Source organism: Protopterus annectens, chromosome 2.part2, assembly GCF_019279795.1.
Source record: "Protopterus annectens isolate FY-2018-M chromosome 2.part2, PAN1.0, whole genome shotgun sequence".
Lineage (NCBI taxonomy): Eukaryota > Metazoa > Chordata > Ceratodontiformes > Protopteridae > Protopterus > Protopterus annectens.
The window spans coordinates 140,243,447-140,262,413 of NC_056730.1; the positions used below are offsets into that span (position 1 = coordinate 140,243,447).

Here is an 18,967-nt window from a genome sequence, read left to right on the forward strand (position 1 = left end):
CCCAATGGGGTACTTAGCTTTAAATGAAGACTTTGGATCTGAAATTCGAACACGAAAATCTCAGGAGTCTACCAACCGGCACTTGCAAACTGCTTTTGCTTCGGGCACAGCGCAGCAAGAAAGACTGAAGAAAATGGCGTCGGCTGCATCTTTTATACCCCTGGTGCACTGACGTCAGGGAGGAGGCGACAGCAACAGACGCCGGACCAAGACTTGGAATTCAGGCCAACTGCAGGTAGCCTGCCAGCAAGATAACCCAAGTGTAATGACTGCAACAGTGAAACACGATGAACATCTAAGACTTATTCCAAAATACAGAAGGCTAAAAGACAACACAGTAAACGTAAATTACTAAAACTACCTAAGAAATGTGACAAAGGTCACTGAATAACACACAGCAAGCTGACAAAAGGAAGAATATCCTTATCTATAATGTCTCAGGTTTACTGTACTAAGCCTCAACTAAAAAACTGAAGGCTAGACGGACCACACCCAGAACAAACTACTACTAACTAGGCCTAAAAGAGGCTAACTAGAATTAAATCCCTTCACATTTACTGTTTTTGAACACACTGAAAAACTAGAAGAGCTTTATAAATAAAGCTAACTATCTAATATTAACTAGCAAAAAACTTTTTTAGAAAATTTTAATGAGAAATTTGCTGGTCTGGTCCAAGCTAAATCAGAACCTCCGATCTGTTGCGGTGGCAAACTAGATCTGGGGTAATTCACAGGTGCATCTTGGGATAGGGACTTGGCCTCTAGCTGTTTGAAGACCTCGAGCTTTGCAAATGGCCGTATCAGAGCAGAGGGATTGGCTCCAAATCCATCAATAAAGAATGAACGGCAAGATTGAAAAACTTCAAATTTAGGGATACCCTGAAGTAGAAAGTGAACTAAAAGACAAATAGCGTCACGCACACCAAAAAGGAGAACTATAGAGTTGAAAAGCTACAGAAAGGGTTCAGAGATAGCTAAATATCAAAACATCTGAGCACTTATCTGAGAGCAACGGCGGATGCATTTTCTACATGGCAAATGAGATCTGAGGTAATAGGCAGAGACTATCAGTAGAGCCTTAGCGCAAGAGTTTTTTGGCTGACGTAAGTTAGTATAAATGTTCCGAGGGTTCAGAACCAAAACCATTAGTCAAGAATGAAAGAAGACTTGGCAACATCTGATCTAAGGTTTACAGTCTCATATGCTAATAAACAACCAAGAATGTGAGGCAAGTCGAGCATTTAAACATTGTAAATTAATTCCTCTCTCAACCCTGTCCTGGGGAAACAGTAAAACTGAAATTGAAGGCATAAATTTCAGCTTACATAAACACAAACTACAACTCTGTTCAATATAACAGGAAAAGCCCGAGAAACAGTATCATATCTCCTTAACAAGAAGGGGAAACATTGGCCATTTAAGGCAGGGGTCTACTGCAAAGCAAGCCTGAGTCAAAGAAAATCCCATCAAGTGAGCTAATATCTAATTAACAGTTACTATGGCAGCATTCGGAACAAACTGTCATATTATCAGTCCAACGCATCAGATTAGATGGAAAATGGTTTAAATTCAAACTACTAATAGCAACTTACCTGCATCTTTAATCCATTCATCATAAAATAAAACTGTTCTTGATGTGAAATCACTAAATGCCATTGCAACAATGACAACACGGTATGCTAAGTAAAAAAAAAAAAAAACATTTAAAATGTATACTAAACTTAGATTGTACTAAAATGTATCAATTCTGTTCACATTACTGAAATGCAAAGTATCTAATTAAAGCAGGACCAACTCCACTAACACATCCCAAAAAATCTACCCATGCATTAGATTACAATTTTCACATCAGAATGATGGGACAAGATCCTTTTATGAGGTAAACAATGATCTGTCTTCTAGACGTTACAGAAAGTGCTAAAATTAATAAGTGCTCAACTGGAACAAACTCAAGACATACATAATCTGAAACTAACAAGTAGGTTAACTTCCACTTTTGTTAGTGATATATTCAGTAAATCTGTATGCAGCCAGAGAGGCAAAACTTTCACTTGGAAACACTTCAGCTGTGAATATAAATGGAAAACAAGCAGCAAGAAAAGCATCTCATGTTATTGTTCTGCCCACTGACTACATGGCTAGAAAAGCAGTACATAATATAAACATGTATATTGCCTGGAGGAGAATGTCTTCTCTCCAAGCATCCAACACTGCTTCAGAAAAGCACACTATGCTGCCAATACCCGTGCAAGAGGGTGGAAACTAGGAGGAGTCAAAATTACCCCTCTCCCAGGCCGCCCTATACCAACAAACATGAAAAAGTGTCAAATGCCATCCTCTTCACCAAAAGTTTGGTACACAAATTTGTTTAATCACTTCCCCTGCTTTCCCCCCACATTACCTCAAATGCAGAACTACCCACATTAAGGCGAGAACCAAGAAAAAAAAAAAAAGAGGAGTCATCACATCTTGGAGCTCTGCTGTTATACAAATCAACAAAATACAGAACCACTTGTCCTGTACCATCTTATCATAATGCTTATTTGTACAGTAGGACTCTGCATACCCCAAAGTTGCAAGCTTAGTGTTACCAGAAAAACAAACGACAGCTTAGGCAAACATCTTAAATAAAAAAAATATGTCCAGTTTGGGTAGGGGGGGGGGGGTGACTATTCCCTGACCATTACTGCAGATATTCAATAAATAGAGACCACACCTTAATTTTCCTGCTTGGCTCTTTCTTATCAGACTATTTAAGCTGAACTTTATTTTTTTTTTTTTTTACAAGGAGTGTGATTCTTTCATCACACAACGAAGACTTCAGCAACATCAGCAAAACAACCACTGCCACATACAGGTATACAATCATACTTTCAAGGGTTTTCTGAAAATTTACACGATTATATACATATGCAGTACAGCTTGCAATGCTACATATTACACACACACACACACACACACACACACACACACACACACAGTAGGAAAGTGGAGGAACCCCATGACAGAAAATCTGGCAGAAAACTAACTGCACAATCATGCGGCTGAATTATTTTTTTCTACTGAAAAACAAAGTACAGTTGGAACAAATTATGGGATGTGTAGCTTCCAAGAAGACAGTAACAGTAGGTGTGTGCGTGTGGTGGGATGATCGGGGGGGGGGGGTAATCCCCTGGTGAAGAAAAGTAATCGACATAGGTGTGGGGATTCGCCTCCTAACACAGAAAGCAAATAATGTATACAATGGTGGGGGGGGGTAGAAAACAGACACCCTCACTAAGAAAATAACAGGTATATGCATCTTGAGGGATACAGAATACAAACCTGCCTTTAAAAGTGAGTGTGTGTGTCAGTCTGTATATAGGTGGTACAGGGGTAGTGGGGGGGGCCTTCAAGTCCCATCAAAAAGTAATTTTCATACACATTACTGATTTAAAAAAAATATGTATAATTTATACTCCACATGTAAGGAAGAGGTGAGCTTTCTCGGCGACTTTTAGAAGGGTTGCTGAGGTTGTATTGGGTGGTCCACTATGCAATTCAGTGTGTACAACTGGTTATTGTAGGACTTTTGTATACACTATGTATACCATTTGTCTTAAAGGAAATGTTTTAATCTTGCATACAGATTAACTATACATACTATTAAAAATGCTAGAAAATTTAACAAATTCCTGTCTTGAAAGTATTTAAAATATGTTTGCAAACTGAAATGACAAACCCAGGACTATATACTTGGTATTCAGTACTGCAATTTAGCTACTTTTAGCAACAGTGCTGCATTTAGTATGCCTCAGACTACATTTAATGGCACTGAGAAAATGGCAAATCATGTGTCTACCTCTACAGGCATGAAAGGAAGTACAGTACAAGTGGCACCATATATAAGATGTTCTTAACACTTATTCTTGAATAGTTTAATAGGTTTCCTGTGAGGATTACACAGGTTTTCATACACTTCACAATTAGCTTTCAAGTTCTATGAGGAGATACAGGCATACACATATTATATAAACATACATGTATATTCTTTCTGCAACTATCTAACATGAATGTTATGTCTGTTAATGACAGGACAATACATTACCCAGTAGGGCTTTCCAGAAAGATTCTTAGTGCAGTACTAGATGTGCAAGTACTTGTTCTGTTATACCTACTCATGGTAAGAAACAAAAGGAACTCGTAGTAGTATAGCAACATTACCAGTTGTGCTGTTCATTTTTCATCTAATTTGCCCATGTATGTTCCAAGTTGCATCACGGAGAAAATGTCACTAATGAAAGTTCCAATTTATTTGGGGTAGGGGGTGGGGAGCAGTTGTCTTCTAGCATGGGTTCATGAACTAACATAGTTATGTACATAGTATAGTACTGAACAGTGACCTTTCAGTTGAATTACCTGGGTTTAAAACAATGCAACATTAATTAGGCAGTCACCCTAGCTTACTGCAGGGAAACCCATGTACCCGAAAATGACTTGAAACAGTGACTGCTATAAAACAGAACGTTCTGTGACAAAAGCAAATTTCTTGGTTTATACAGCTCATTGTTTTGCTGCTTGACTGCACCGCGTAAAAAAAGTTCTTTAACATTAACCCAATACTATGGGGTCCCAGATTTTTTAGCACTGAAAGGTAAAAGACCAGATAAGCAAGTCATGATTTTTATTATTTTAAAATCAATATTAAAGATTTGTAAATACAACAGATTACCGTCCTCAGGATAATTGTCAAGTATTTTGTTTCTCCAACACATTAATTTTACTAGCAAACCAATTTGCACCACAGCTTCAAGTTAAAACGAACAGGAACTTGAAACAAAGTGAGACGATGTGCTACTGGTTGACATGTCTCACTTCCACTCTCTTACACAGCAACAGGACAGATCATCCTTGTCTTGACACTATGCAGACCAAGCACCTCAGACTAGACTACGTCAAAAAGTTGTGTCAATAAGTCACACTCCAGCAAAGGCAAGCTCATACAATGATATTTAAGCAACCTGAGGAAACTGGGCAAGGTAAGATGCCCCAAAGCCACACAAGCAGAAAGTTCCATTAGTATTATGGTCAGTATGGAAGACGACAAACAGCTGATGTCGCTAGAAACAGAGGTACAACTATTAGTCCCTGGGAAACTTAGCACAAAACCCAAGAGGGCAACATGGTACCACAAAAATATATCTAGACTTTAAAATTGATTTGAAATTAGAACAAGCAACCAGGACACCATGCAGGTAAGTGTATTTTGTTAACCTTTACGTACCAGTTAGTAGCCTGACAGAGTCTTCCACCAGCTGCAAGTGATCAATGTCTGTAGTAAATGACGTTATAGTAGTCAATGTCAGAGAAGACCAGGGCATGAACAACTGCTGAGAGCAACTTGAAGTAGAATGTTTCTGATCCCGTATTAATATACTCCTGAATTGCTTTTATACACCTTTCAAACCAACACCACCTCCATGACTGACATTAAGGAAGGAGAAACAGCAGAGGACTTCAACAGCCACAGTCTCAACGTTTGAGATATTTAGCTTCAGCATACTACAAAATTAGCCAAGAAAGAATCAATTCCATCATTTTAGCAATAGTGTAAGCATGCCATACCTTCAAGGGAAGAAGTTAGATGTCAGCAGTACAATACTAATATGCTACATCCTTCCCTTATTAGATCTTTTTAATAAATAAATGAGATGCAATCAATCAGTTAGGCTAAAGTTACTTTGGCAACTGTTCTTCCCCCAATTTCAAGTTTGCAAAGGAAACTGGTCTGTTTTTCTTGTGTCTTTTGTTCTATGCAGGTAAAAACATAACGGTCTGTGAACATCCAGTAAATGTAACATGTATTTGCCTTCATTAGTAAATTTGGGGAAGAACTGAAGTGGTGGTGCTGCAGTAGCATTGTCACCTCACAGTAAGACGTTGTCCGGTTTGATTCTCAGCTAGAGCGTCTTCTGTGTGGAGACATACATAAATGGGTGTACCTTCATTGGTACGTCAGGGCCGGCGACTCAGTACGTAAAAATCTACTGCCAATCATTAGCGGACGGAGTTCTGCTGTGGCGACCCCTAACCGGGAAAAGCCGAAAGACACAAAAGTTGTGAAAAGAAAAATTCCATTTCAAATCTATATAAAGAGTTAACATATAAAACAATTCCCAAACCATCATACTGGCAGTTCTCAACAAAAGGTCAGTCACTACAGTTAACAGAAGAAATTACAACTAACATCTTACTATCAGTTAATTACACCTCTTAACACATAGTTCTGGAAAATATTTAACTGGAAATACTTACACAGATTATTTTTAACACCAGATAGAATTAAAAAGATCCGTACTACTACAAATGTTTTTTGCTGGAGGGGTGAAAAGTCAAACAAAGCAGACTGGATTCATATTTTTTATGAATGCTGCTGTTGATGTTTGCCTTTCGGCTTTTCCCAGTTAGGGGTCGCCACAGCGGAACTCCGGTCCGCTAATGATTGGCAGTAGATTTTCATGAATGCAGAGGTGCCAGCTCGACGTTCAACTTTGAACGAACGCACTCTCATATACGTATGTCTTTCAAATGCCCACCCAACCGTGGGGAGGACATACAGACTCCACACAGAAGGCACTCCCCACACACTAGCCAAGAATCGAACGGAAGAACCTCTTGCTGTGAGGCAACAACGCTACTTGCTGCACCACCGCGGATTATATTTTTTATGAATGTAATAAAATATAATCATATTGGAATGGAATCAATAATTTTTTACAAGCTTTATTTAATGAATCCTTTACCTTAACTAAAGTATTGATAATTCTAAATGTAAATGAAGGTCCCTACCTGAATAAGACAAATATGTATTTGTTATGGACAATACTTGCTATATCTAGGAAATGCATAACCAGAAGGTGAAATTCAAATATACCCCCGACCTTGGAAGAATTCTACACTTTACTGAAGACAACTGCATTGATGGAAATAATAATCAAAGAACTACGAATCTATCCCAGGCCATTGGTAAATAATCCTTGGAAGAAAGTTATATCTTTGTTGGACAATCTGCAATAATCAACATTGTATCTCTGATAACTGATCTGTTAATTCTATATTTAATAACACAGTGCATATCTTCTTCTTCTTCTTCTTCTTTCGGCTTTTTCCCGGTTAGGGGTCGCCACAGCGGATCACCTTGTCCGCACATTGAATGGCAGTGGAGTTTTACAGTGTCGAGTTGCCAGCCCGGCGCCCAACCTTCCACAGAAGGCACACTCACACACACACCTAGGGCCAATTTAGAGTGTCCAATCCACCTGCAGCATGTCTTTGGGATGTGGGAGGAAACCGGAGCACCCGGAGGAAACCCACGCGACCACAGGGAGGACATGCAGACTCCGCACAGAAGGCACCCCAGCCGAGGATCGAACCGGAGAACCTCTTGCTGTGAGGCAGCAATGCTAACCACTGTACCACCGTGGCCGCCCTAATAACACAGTGCATATAACTATTGTAAATATTGTATATAGTTTAAAATTATATTTAAAAATATTATGTAAATGTTATTTTAATTGAAAATAAAAAAAATATTTGAGGGAAAAATAATTGAAGTTACAGTCTACTGATGGACCACTATTTGTGAGAATAAGGTGTATATAGACAGGAATAAAGGTTTTGTACCATGTGTACTAAAAGGCGGCATTTGCATTTAGAATGGTTTATTGAGAGGCTGTCAACTCCGTTCAGAAGGAGAGGTAAGAGGCGATTTCTTCAAGATATGGTATACAGATATTCCAACAGCTTTGAGTCAAGTTTTTGTACACTGCAATTTGGTTACTTAGAAGCCGAGACACTCTGCCTGAAACCTAAGGTTATGTCTTTGGGGAGAGTTTAGCAGCTGAAGGAGTATTAAGAAAAAAAAAAAAGTGCGCGCAGAAGCTTGAACAACAAAAGTCAGTAAAAGATTAGCCCTATGTCTGTCAGGAAACCATTTGGCTTTTGCTGTTAGGCTATAGCATTTATCTATGGAAGACAAAGGGATGAAGTCTACACATTTTATTTAAAAAAAGGATTTGGACAGCAACCCTTTTTGCCATAAAAATGGAAAGTAGCAGACTATATTCTAGCTGTAAATAGACCCTTTACCTGTGTTAAATCTGGAAAAATAGGACAGAGTGGGATATTGGATGTTAAAAGTCTCTATACCAATATTAGAAATGCTTTTGGAATAGAGGCTCTGTACAAACAGATGGGAGATTCACCACTAACACATTACACATTACTGATTTGGTGAAATTCTGTTTAGAAAATAATTATTTTTATTTTGATGACACAGTTTTCCACCAAATTCAAGGAACAGCCATGAGTACAGCATTTGCACCCATGTATGCAAACATTTTTATGGGAGTGGTGGAATCTGAATATATTTACACGCACTTGTTTGTGAAGAAACATGTGATATATTATTTTAGATTTATTGATGATTTGATTTTTTTTGTGTAAGGGAGGTAAATTAGAAAGTGATAAATTTGTTAAGGATATACAAATTAATAGGTTCAATATTAAGCTTGATGGTATACAATGTGGTGAGAAGGTTTCCTTCTTGGATATTAATTTACAAGGAATTATAGGCAACCTTATAGTTACTAGCATACATAGAAAGTTTGATTGTTTAAACCAATTTTTGATGGGCACCAGTTGTCATCCAAAGCATACGTTAGAAGCTTTACCGTACAGTGAATTTTTAAGAATATCTCGTATTTGTAATAATGAAAAAGATTTTTTAAAGGAGATAAAGAATACAACAGAAATGTTAAAAAGGCAATATGATAGTCCACTAATAAATTTAAGTAGAAATAAAATATTTAATAAAAGATACAACAGGGGATCTCAATACTGGAAAAAACAAAATAAGGTAGTAGATATGAATAATAAAGAAGACCTGGATAAAATTTTTATGGTCTCTACATTTAATATATGTAGTGAAGACATCAAGAGATGTATTCTAGATTTTTGGAAGTTCTTACAGAACTTTAGAGAACTGGATGAGTTGATGAAAAATAAGTTAAAGTTTGCCTATAAGAGAGGGAGACACATTAAGGATATAATAATACACACTAAATTTATGAAGCCTATGCAGAGAATATATGGACAAATTATGAGTAAAGGAACAATACCATGTGGAAAATGTAAAATTTGCGCTCATGTAGAAAATGTCTTTCCTTATATTAATGGAATGACTTTTAAATCCAATGTTTTTTTAGTTGTAGAACAGAACAAGTTATTTACATTATTCAATGTGGTTGCAAAAAATTTTATGAGGGCCAAACTAAATGAATGTTCAAACTTAGAATAATGGAACATTTAAGGGACATTAAAACTAACAAAATGGAAAGTCCCTTGGCACAGCATTTTGTAAAACATCACAATTCCGAATGTGATAGCTTAAGGGTAACTATTTTGGAACAGATTCTTAGAAATGAAGCTAGTGAAGGTAGAATAAGAAATGAACTTTTAAGGAAAGAGTTGATTTTTATTTTAAAATATCAAACGTTAACCCCTAAAGGGTTAAATACTGAATGTTGTTGGAAAAGTGTAATTTAATGTATTGTTTTTTAATTAGATAATTAAACAATCAATTATAAATCTAATTAATTATTTAATTGTAGAATGAGTTGATATTTGTGTATATATACTGTGAATGGATGTTAACTGTTACTTCTTGAAGGCTTTTGGTGAGCCGAGGCGCTAGAGAATAGAAGAAGAAAATAAAACGTTATTTTCACTGGCTGTCGTTTCTTTTGGTGGTATTACATCAGTCTACAGTTGGTGCTACAGATTGGGATATTTGCCTGGTCCAAAACAGAAATCAAATTATCTTCTTTCTAGCATTGTCAAGGTGTGCATAAAAAGATAAGAGACAGTCCAGCCATAATCCAAAGTATCCAACATTGAAAAGGTCAATTCCTTAAGTACTCTCCACAGATTTGATATGCAAGAGTTGGGGTAAAACCTAGACTTGCCTAACTCCGATCACACATTTGACCTTGGATGAGTCAAGGAATAAATTTTTGCTAGCAGTCCAGATACAGAACGAGCCGAAGCATGCTTGAAGTAATTTGCTGGAGTAGAACGCATACATTTCTTTAATTTACTCTTGGTTGACAAGGATAGTCCCAATAGGCCAGTGTCCTCATTGCAGGAGAGACCCAAAATTGTAGTAATACATGTGATGCTCCAGCACTGACTCAGTAATCAAGGAGCCTCAATCCTCAACACTGGCAACAGTGTGTGTGTGTGTGGGGGGGGGGGGGTGGATACACTGGGAGGATGACAAGTACACACACAGTAAAGTTCAATTTCCCTGAAAAGCACACAGAGATCAGAGCCATTCTGCAGCTGTTTTTCCCTCTTTCTCCAGATCCTCAATAAGACTCCCCACTGGCACAGCTATAGGGTTGAGATCTCAGCTGAGTGGCCAAGCCAAAACCTCGAACACCCTCTCTGTACAACCAGTGCTTAGTGTCCCTGCCCAAGTAGCTCACACACACACACACACACACACACACTTTGAGATTTGATTGATGTATACGCACACACCTGGGAAAAGTTGGCACACGTTCACTAGCTATGCCCCCTTTTGCCCAGACTATAAGGTAGTTTCCACTGCCACCAATCACTACTTAGCTACAGTAAGGCCCTTAAAGGGTGTCCAATCCTGTGTAATCTTACTACCCAAATGTTAGTCTGACCAAGAGCAAGACTATTTAGTAATACCCTGTACAGGGTCACCAAACACATATGCAAGTACTCTATATGTCTCACAAATATCAGCCACAAAGATAGTGTTAAATAATAATTAATAAAAGAACAAGACAATACTTAGTAAATCAACACAGTAAAGTAACTTCAGAGTTCAAAATTATAGGAAATATTTTAAAACATTGCAGGACAGTCTCAAAGAAAACATGTAAACTAAATCTTTACTATATTCCTATCTATATCTAAAAGAGTTACTAAGCCCTAGAAACTTACTCCCAGCCTGAACCCCTTTTCATCAGAAACTAACAATTTAACATATGTGTGAAAAATTCTTATTTCTCAGATCTCTACAGCTGCTAGAAGTCATAAAGCAAAAAAAAAATATTTCCACATTTCAAGCCTAGCAATTACTTCTCTTTCAAAACAATACAAAAAACTTCAAGCTCTAGACATGGTGTCTGCTACACTGAAAGAGAACATTTATAGTACAAACATAAAACCATGTAATTTCAACTTATTTTCTTGTAGTTTTTCAAGTTAACTCTGTATGTTCTAGTTTCTATTGTTAAAAATATATACAATCACAATTACAATAGTTATTGTGTTCTAAAACAGCAGGGCATGTTGTGGTTACATTTTTGAAGCTCAGTACTGTAAAAACCCTGTACAGCACATACTTCTATATAAATCATCAATATCCACAAATTACATAATTACTTACAAAATTCCAGATAGTTGGGCTGGCTGTGTGACAATGCACACCAGAGGAATTTGGCCAAGGCACTGGCAAACTTTCCGGTCCTATTTCTGGGAAGGGCCATAGGATATTTACAGCCACCTGCGCTACCATCAGCTCAAGCTGACAAGAGTTCAGTTTAATGTTTCAGCCGAACACATATCTGCATATATCAAGATTGTAGAACAACTCATAAGGGGGTTTGTAGATAAAAATGGAAAGTGGTAGAAAGGCTAGACTTGAACCGGTGCTACACCTTTACTTAATGCTTTGGGTGAAATGGATGAGGAGATTTGGACTGAGAATGCTCGACAAGCCACGCTGCTTCGCTAGGGACGGCTTGCACCTGTCACCACTGGGCTTTCGGATATTGGCAAAGGCCCTTGCCACCCCCATAGTGCCTTTTTTAGGCAAGGCTCAAAAGTCAAACCCACCCCCATAGACAGCACAAGGAACAAGAAACTAAGGGTAATGCTGCTAAACGCCAGAAGTCTTAACCTCAAGATGCACGCACTCGAAGCTCCCCTCAGTATGGAGAACATCGATATCTGTGCAGTGACAGAAACCTGGTTCAAGGCTCCAGAGAGCACCCCAGCACTACCAGGCTATACCTCAATATCATACTTTTCGGCCCCAAAACCCGGACCGAACCACAAAAGGAGGGGGAGTTTCCATATTTATCAAGGATATCCACACCTCCAGGTTAGTGGCATTGCACCAAGTATCGGAGACCATCCATGTGCAACTAACAGTGGGTAAGACTGCTTTTCAGTTTATAGCATCCTACAGACCACCCTCTCAAAGTCAGGAATCCCACTCGGCTTTCCTGAAAACATTGGAGAACATGAAGATTTCTCCGAACACCATTATATTGGGCGACTTCAACTACCCAAACATTGACTGGGAGCACTACTCAAGCCCCAGCACCTTAGCCCAAAGGTTCCTGGAAATTATAAACTCAAATGCTATGGAACAACTAGTCACCACTCCCACAAGAGGGGACAACATACTAAACCTGGTCATTACCAACATGGGGACTCTATGCTCCACACCAGAAGTATATCCCTCATTGGTAAGATCAGACCATAAATTAATTTCTCTGATGTCCACATCCCGACCCCACCCCCAGCCCAGAAAACCACAGTGAAAAACTTCTCAAAAGCGAACTTCTCACTTCTCAAAACTGAAGTGGAATCCTTCAAGGCCTCAGAGCCAGTGGAAACTATGGCCCAAACTGCAGAATCCTATATAAACGCATTCTATGGACATCTCCAGGAATGCATGGATCATGCTATCCCAAACAAAACCAAGACCCAATCATCCAAAGGCAGGCGTCCAGTCTGGTGGACCCCTGCCATAAATAAACTGTACAACAGAAGGAGGAAGCTACTACATGATAGAGCAAAATCCCTAATAGGGCAGGCATCAACAGTACTAGCAAAAAATTACGATCCCTCATAAAATCCTCCAAGGCCAGCTTAGAGAGAAAAATTGCACAGAACACCAAAGACAATCATAAGGCTTTTTTCAGTTATGTTAGAAACCTGGGATGCAACTCCCAGACTTGTTCTGAGTTGCTTCCAAATGACAAAAAATACACTGAACCCACAGACATCGCCAATATCCTGGCAGACAGGTTCAGTGCAAACTTCTCCACCCCCTCCCCCCCAAAAGAGCAAGTATCTATCCCGGCAGAGGGCTGCATCTCTGATGCTCAGGTGAAGGCTGCCCTCTCCAAAGCAAAAAACACTGCTTCCATGGGACCAGATGGCGTCCCAGGTTGCATCCTACATGAACTCCAAGAGGAACTAATCCCTCAAATAAAACAGCTATACAATCTCAGCCTCACTACAGGATATGTGCCCACAGAATGGCGTACAGCAACAGTGGTCCCACTCCACAAAGGTGGAGCCTCTACGGACCCTGGAAACTATCGCCCCATAAGCCTGACTAGCTTAGTCTGCAAGGCTATGGAGAGGACCATCATGGAGCTCATAAACAAAGACATTGGGGACCTACAGACACTAGATCCTACCCAGTTCGGCTTTGTCAAGGGCAGATCCTGCCTTTTGAACCTGGTTGACTTCTTCGAAACAGTCACCAAAGCCATAGATGAAGGGAAGGTAGTCCACACAGCCTATCTGGACCTTGCAAAGGCATCTGACACAATACCCCACTCTGGCATCATAGATAAGCTATCCAGCTTAAATATAAACCTCTATGTCACAAGATGGGTCACAAACTGGCTCAATGACAGAATCCACAGAGTGAGAGCTGCTGGAGCCATGTCAGACTTGAAACCGGTCACAAGTGGCGTCCCACAGGGTTCTGTCCTGGGACCACTCTTGTTCAGTATATACTTTTCCGCGGTACAGGCAAACGTGGGAGGACTATGGCTCACCAAGTTCGCAGACGACTGCAAACTGGGCGCCATAATCAACTCTCCAGCTGACACAAACATCCTTCAAAAAGGTCTCACAGAGACAGATAACTGGTGCCAGCGCCATGGTTTAAAGCTAAATGCCAAAAAATGTATAGTCATACCCTTTGGCAAAAACAATGTGCCCACAAATTACCACATAGGCGGAAACCCATTAAGTACAGAGAAAGTTATTAGGGACCCAAGTTGATGGCAACCTCTCCTTTGAAAACCACATTGCCAAAGTGGTTAGAAAGACCTTCTACATAGCCCACCTCATCACGAAGGGTTTCACATCTAGATCAAGAGAGGTAATCGTGCCCCTTTAATCATCCCTCATCAGGCCCATCATAGAATACAATGCCCCTTTTGGGATGTACCTTACCAGACACCTGCAGCAATTAGAAAGACCCCAAAAGTATCTCACCAAGAGGATCAAGGGTCTCAAACAGATGCCATATGCTGCTAGGTTAAAAAAAACTCCAGCTCTACTCAGTTGCATACCGCCTACTTCGAGGCGATCTATGCCTGACATACAAAGCTATGTCAAATCCAGAATTAATGGACATGCTCCACCTGAGTAAATCTAAATCTCTTAGAGCCACATGCTCGAGAGACTTAAACCTCAGCACAGAAATAAATAGAACTTGCTGGAGGGACAGGTTCATAACCCAGAGGCTCCCTTCGCTCTGGAATAGAATTCCAGTTCATGTGAGGCAGAGCACCTCACTGAATCTCTTCAAGAAGAATCTCTATAGGTGGATGGGAGATCGTAGGTTTGTCCCAGGGATTACTCCCGTGTCACTATTAGACAGAGGCACAGTAAACTAAACCTTAAAAAGGGCACAGTATACTCAAATCAAGGGGTGGCGTAAGCCATACAGAATCGGGCTAGGCTTATAATTGCCCCAGGGCAGATAGCCTAGTATGAACCTATGAGAACTTGATTAGAGGGGTAGATACAGAACCAGAGTGTTGCATCTGGATTCTACCCAGTTCTAGAATGTGGGTTTTGAGGATGGAGCCATCTAAAGTCAAAGACTATGCATGTTTAGAGATCAATAAAAATTGCAATAGTAACAATGTCTTAACCACATTAAGGGATAGGTTGTAGATGTGCAAGACTGGGAATGAATCTTTACAGCAATATATAAACCCAGAGTGTTGGAGGAGTGGTAGGTCGTCTTTTCTATAATTAAACTACTTTGAAGTAGAAGAAAGGGATGAAAGGTGTGTGCACGTGCGTGTGTGGGGGGCGGGAGGGGTTAGTGCATTTTCAGGAAAGTGAGGATTTCTGTGCTCTAAAATTGAGTATTTAAAATCTGTACGGGTTAAAGAGGCACCAAGCAAATGGCATCTGATGAGGAGTGCTATCTTGCCATTTAAGCAATTAAACCTCTTTCCAGAAAAAAAGTTTTGTTCTACTAATAAGACTTGAAGCTGGTTTTGAGTTGAACAGACAGACATGCATGGTGTGGAACTTTTTCTACTGGCAAGAGCTTTGGCTGCATGATTTGGGTCCATTAAGCTAGTTTATGCGACCAGTTGATTTAAAAAAAAAAAAAAAAAACACACACACCCATCATCAGTTAAAAGTTCATGTTAACCTAAGATTGGTTTCTTAATGATGCATAACTGTGGGAAATTTTTAGTGTGTTAAGATTTTGTATGCAAGAACTTATGGGGCAGAGTTTACTAAAGCTAGGGGGCTATGATAACTGGAGATCAGGTGAACTGATTTGGATTGCTTGTGATTACTAAATCAAGTTTTATGAAGAATCAGTCTGCAAAAAAGCAGAACTTCACACATGCTGAACCAGTATTCAGATCTAGTAAGTACAGTTAAGTTATGTACTCACCATAACTATGCATCTGTATTGTCCATTTTCATTCAACTAATGGGTTTCAGATCAGACTTGGCTGCATGTCTTTCAGACTCTTGGATCTGGCTCAGGCTCCTCCCTTTACCCATAATGCCCCAAATGAGAAGTTATGTACCTACTATAATGTTCCATGTTAGTTGTCTTCTCTCGCCTTCTTTCTTGCTGGATGGGTTCAGAGCTGATCCTCGGCTCCGACTCGGCCACTTACTAAAGCTCGAGAGCTAATTTTACTGGCTCGAGGTAACCCTATATCCCATGATGCTAGGCAATAACTCCCCAGATCTCGTTTGGAAGCTGAAAAACCTAGCACAGGCCAATAAAACAAAAAATCCTCTAACTGGAAGGAGGAGGAAGAGGGATAAAAACCTCCAAGATAATTATTTACACTATATATTATATCCTAGGACACCTAGATAGTGAAACAAGGGAATATAAGGACCCTTCAAAGAAGGGAAGATCTTCTCGGTCTGTCCAGGCTAGGGGGATGGTGGGTGGGACCAAGAAAGAAGGCGAGAGAAGACAACTAACATGGAATGTTATGGTAGGTACATAACTTCTCAATGTTAAGTTGTCAATCTCGCCTTCATTCTTGCTGGATGGGACCGCGTCCCTAGCACCTTCACCCCGGGTGGCTCATTGGAACAGACTCTTGAGAACGGTGGAACCAAAATTTGCTCTGTCCCTGGAGGCCATGTCCAATTTATAATGCGAAACAAAGGTATGAGGAGAGGCCCATGTGGCTGCCGCACAGATAGTGTCTATTGGTAGTCTAGCTTGAAAGGCTGTAGATGTAGCTAGTGCTCTAGTTGAATGGGCTTTTGGCTTAGAAGTTAATTCTCTGCCTCTGAGTTGATAAATAGATGTAATCACAGAAGACAGACACCTAGATAGGGTTACTTTAGATACAGGAAGGCCTTTCTTATTTTCTGCATACGATAAAAACAGTTGATCAGACTTCCTTATTTGTTTAGTTCTATCCAAATAGTATCGGAGCTGGCGGTGAACATCTAGATAATGTAGCTTTTGCTCCACTCTATTAGTATAGTTTGGGAAAAAAACTGGGAGATCAATTGATTGATTTAAAATTGTCTGCGAAGCCACATTGGGTAGGAAGGATGGATTAGTCCTTAGAGAAACTCTGTCTTTATGGAAGATTAAGTAGGGAGGACGAATGCAGAGGGAGTGAAGCTCAGATACTCTCCTAGCAGAAGTAATGGCGACTAGGAAGAGTGTCTTCCAGGAAAGAAATTTCAATAAACAGGCGACCGCAGGTTCAAAGGGGGGGAAGAATCAAGGATGTTAAGACTAAATTAAGATCCCACTGAGGTGGAGGGTCTTTGATCGGAGGCTTAAGTAAAAATACACCTTTAAGGAAAGCTTTGCAAAGCTTATGGGACATGACGTTGCGGTCCGATAAGCCTATATGAAAATTCGATATGGCTGCCAACTGAACTTTTACTGTAGAGGCAGAAGACCCTGAATGAAAAATTTCGGCGAGGAAGTCTAAGACCGAATGAATTGGGGCAGTAAAGGGATCTATATTCCTTGTCTTTGCCCAGAAGGAGAAATGTTTCCATTTACTAGTGTAAATCCATCTGGTGGAAGATTTAAGGGAAGCTACTATGATATCCCAGACGGGATTAGAAATCATAGGAAGCCTGGCTAAAGACGGAAGTGGAGCAACCAAGCAGTGAGGTTGAGAGAATGTAGGGATTGGTGCAGCTGCCCCGACTGATGGGTCAACAGATCTGGAGCTGGGTCCAGATGCCAAGGGTGTACCAAGAGATAACGATGTAGGAATGGAAACCATATCTGTCGAGGCCAATAAGGGGCAATAAGAATCAACTTGGCTCTCAAGGTGGTTGCTTTCTGAATTAATTGTGGGATTAGAGGAAAGGGTAGAAAGGCATAGAGAAGTCCCAGAGGCCAATCTTGGACTAGAGCGTCTCTGAGGGGATGGCCAGGAAGGGGGAAGAGGGTGAAGAAGTCGGGGCATTTGCTGTTTTGGGGTGTAGCAAAATGATCGCAGCAAGGAAGGCCCCACTTCTGAAAAATCTCTTCCGCCACAGATTGTTTGAGAGACCACTCGTGCGGCATGAGTATGGCTCTGCTCAACCTGTCCACTATGAAGTTTGACTTCCCGGGGATATGCGTTGCTATCAGAAACCGCTGAGAGGAGATCGCCCATTGCCAAAGTCTGAGTGCCTCTCGACACAGGGGATAGGACTTGGTTCCGCCTTGCTTGTTGATGTGCCACACTATGGACATATTGTCCGTCTGAATTGCAATGAGAGTCATGGAGGGCTTGCAACGTTAAAAGCACTGCTCTCATCTCTAGGACATTTATGTGCAGGTGGCGCTCGAAAGGTTGCCAAGTGCCATGGACCATCCTGCCCTGAAAATGCCCCACCCACCCGATCAGGGAGGCATCCGATGTCACCGTAGCGACCGGGGGAGGAGGAACAAAAGGTCTGCCCTGATGGACTTGAGGGAACAATATCCACCAGGACAGATAACTTTTGCAAGTTCGAGTTATCATGATCTTGTGGTGCATAGGGAGTTGCTGAAAGGACCATTGGGTAAACAGCATCCACTGAAGAAGACGCATGTGAAAACGCACAAGGGGAAGAAGTGTTATGGCGGCTGCCATAAGACCCAATACCTTCAGGACATACCTGGCCTGAATTTTGTCGCTCTGAAGAAGAACCTGAACATGATTTTGAATATCTAAGACTCTTTGGTCTGTTAAGTTTGCTGAAAGTTGTACGGTGTTCAAGTTGGCGCCTTTGAAGGTAAAAGACTGACAAGGCGACAAGGTAGACTTTTCGAAATTTATAGAGATTTCTAGCCCTCTGCAAATGCGAATGGTGTAAGTTCTGGCTTGGAGCAGTTGATGCCTGGTGGTGGCAGTGAGGAGCCAGTCGTCTAGATATGGAAACACCTGGAATCCTTGCCGTCTCAGGTGAGCCGTAACCACTGCCATACATTTGGTGAACACTCTGGGGGCTGTAGTGAGACCAAAGGGCAGGGCTCTGAATTGGTAGTGACTGGCCCCCAGCCGAAAGAGGAGAAACCTTCTGGAGCGCCTGTGAATTTTGATGTGATAGTACGCATCCTGAAGGTCCACTGAGCACATCCAATTGTCCTTGCCATAAAGGGCAGAATGGACTGAAGCGTGACCATCCG

General features: G+C 40.5%; 1 protein-coding gene across 3 annotated transcripts in view; it reads right to left on the reverse strand.

The window, feature by feature from the left end:
- ELOVL7 (ELOVL fatty acid elongase 7) overlaps positions 1 to 18,967 on the reverse strand; it is a 1,867,033-nt gene that overhangs the window by 1,678,133 nt on the left and 169,933 nt on the right. For all 3 annotated transcript variants that reach the window (XM_044063813.1, XM_044063812.1, XM_044063814.1), the window contains exon 2: positions 1,593 to 1,679. In XM_044063813.1, coding sequence (XP_043919748.1) covers positions 1,593 to 1,656 — 64 coding nt within the window. In that variant the 5' untranslated portion in view covers positions 1,657 to 1,679. The remainder of the gene's footprint in view (positions 1 to 1,592; positions 1,680 to 18,967) is intronic.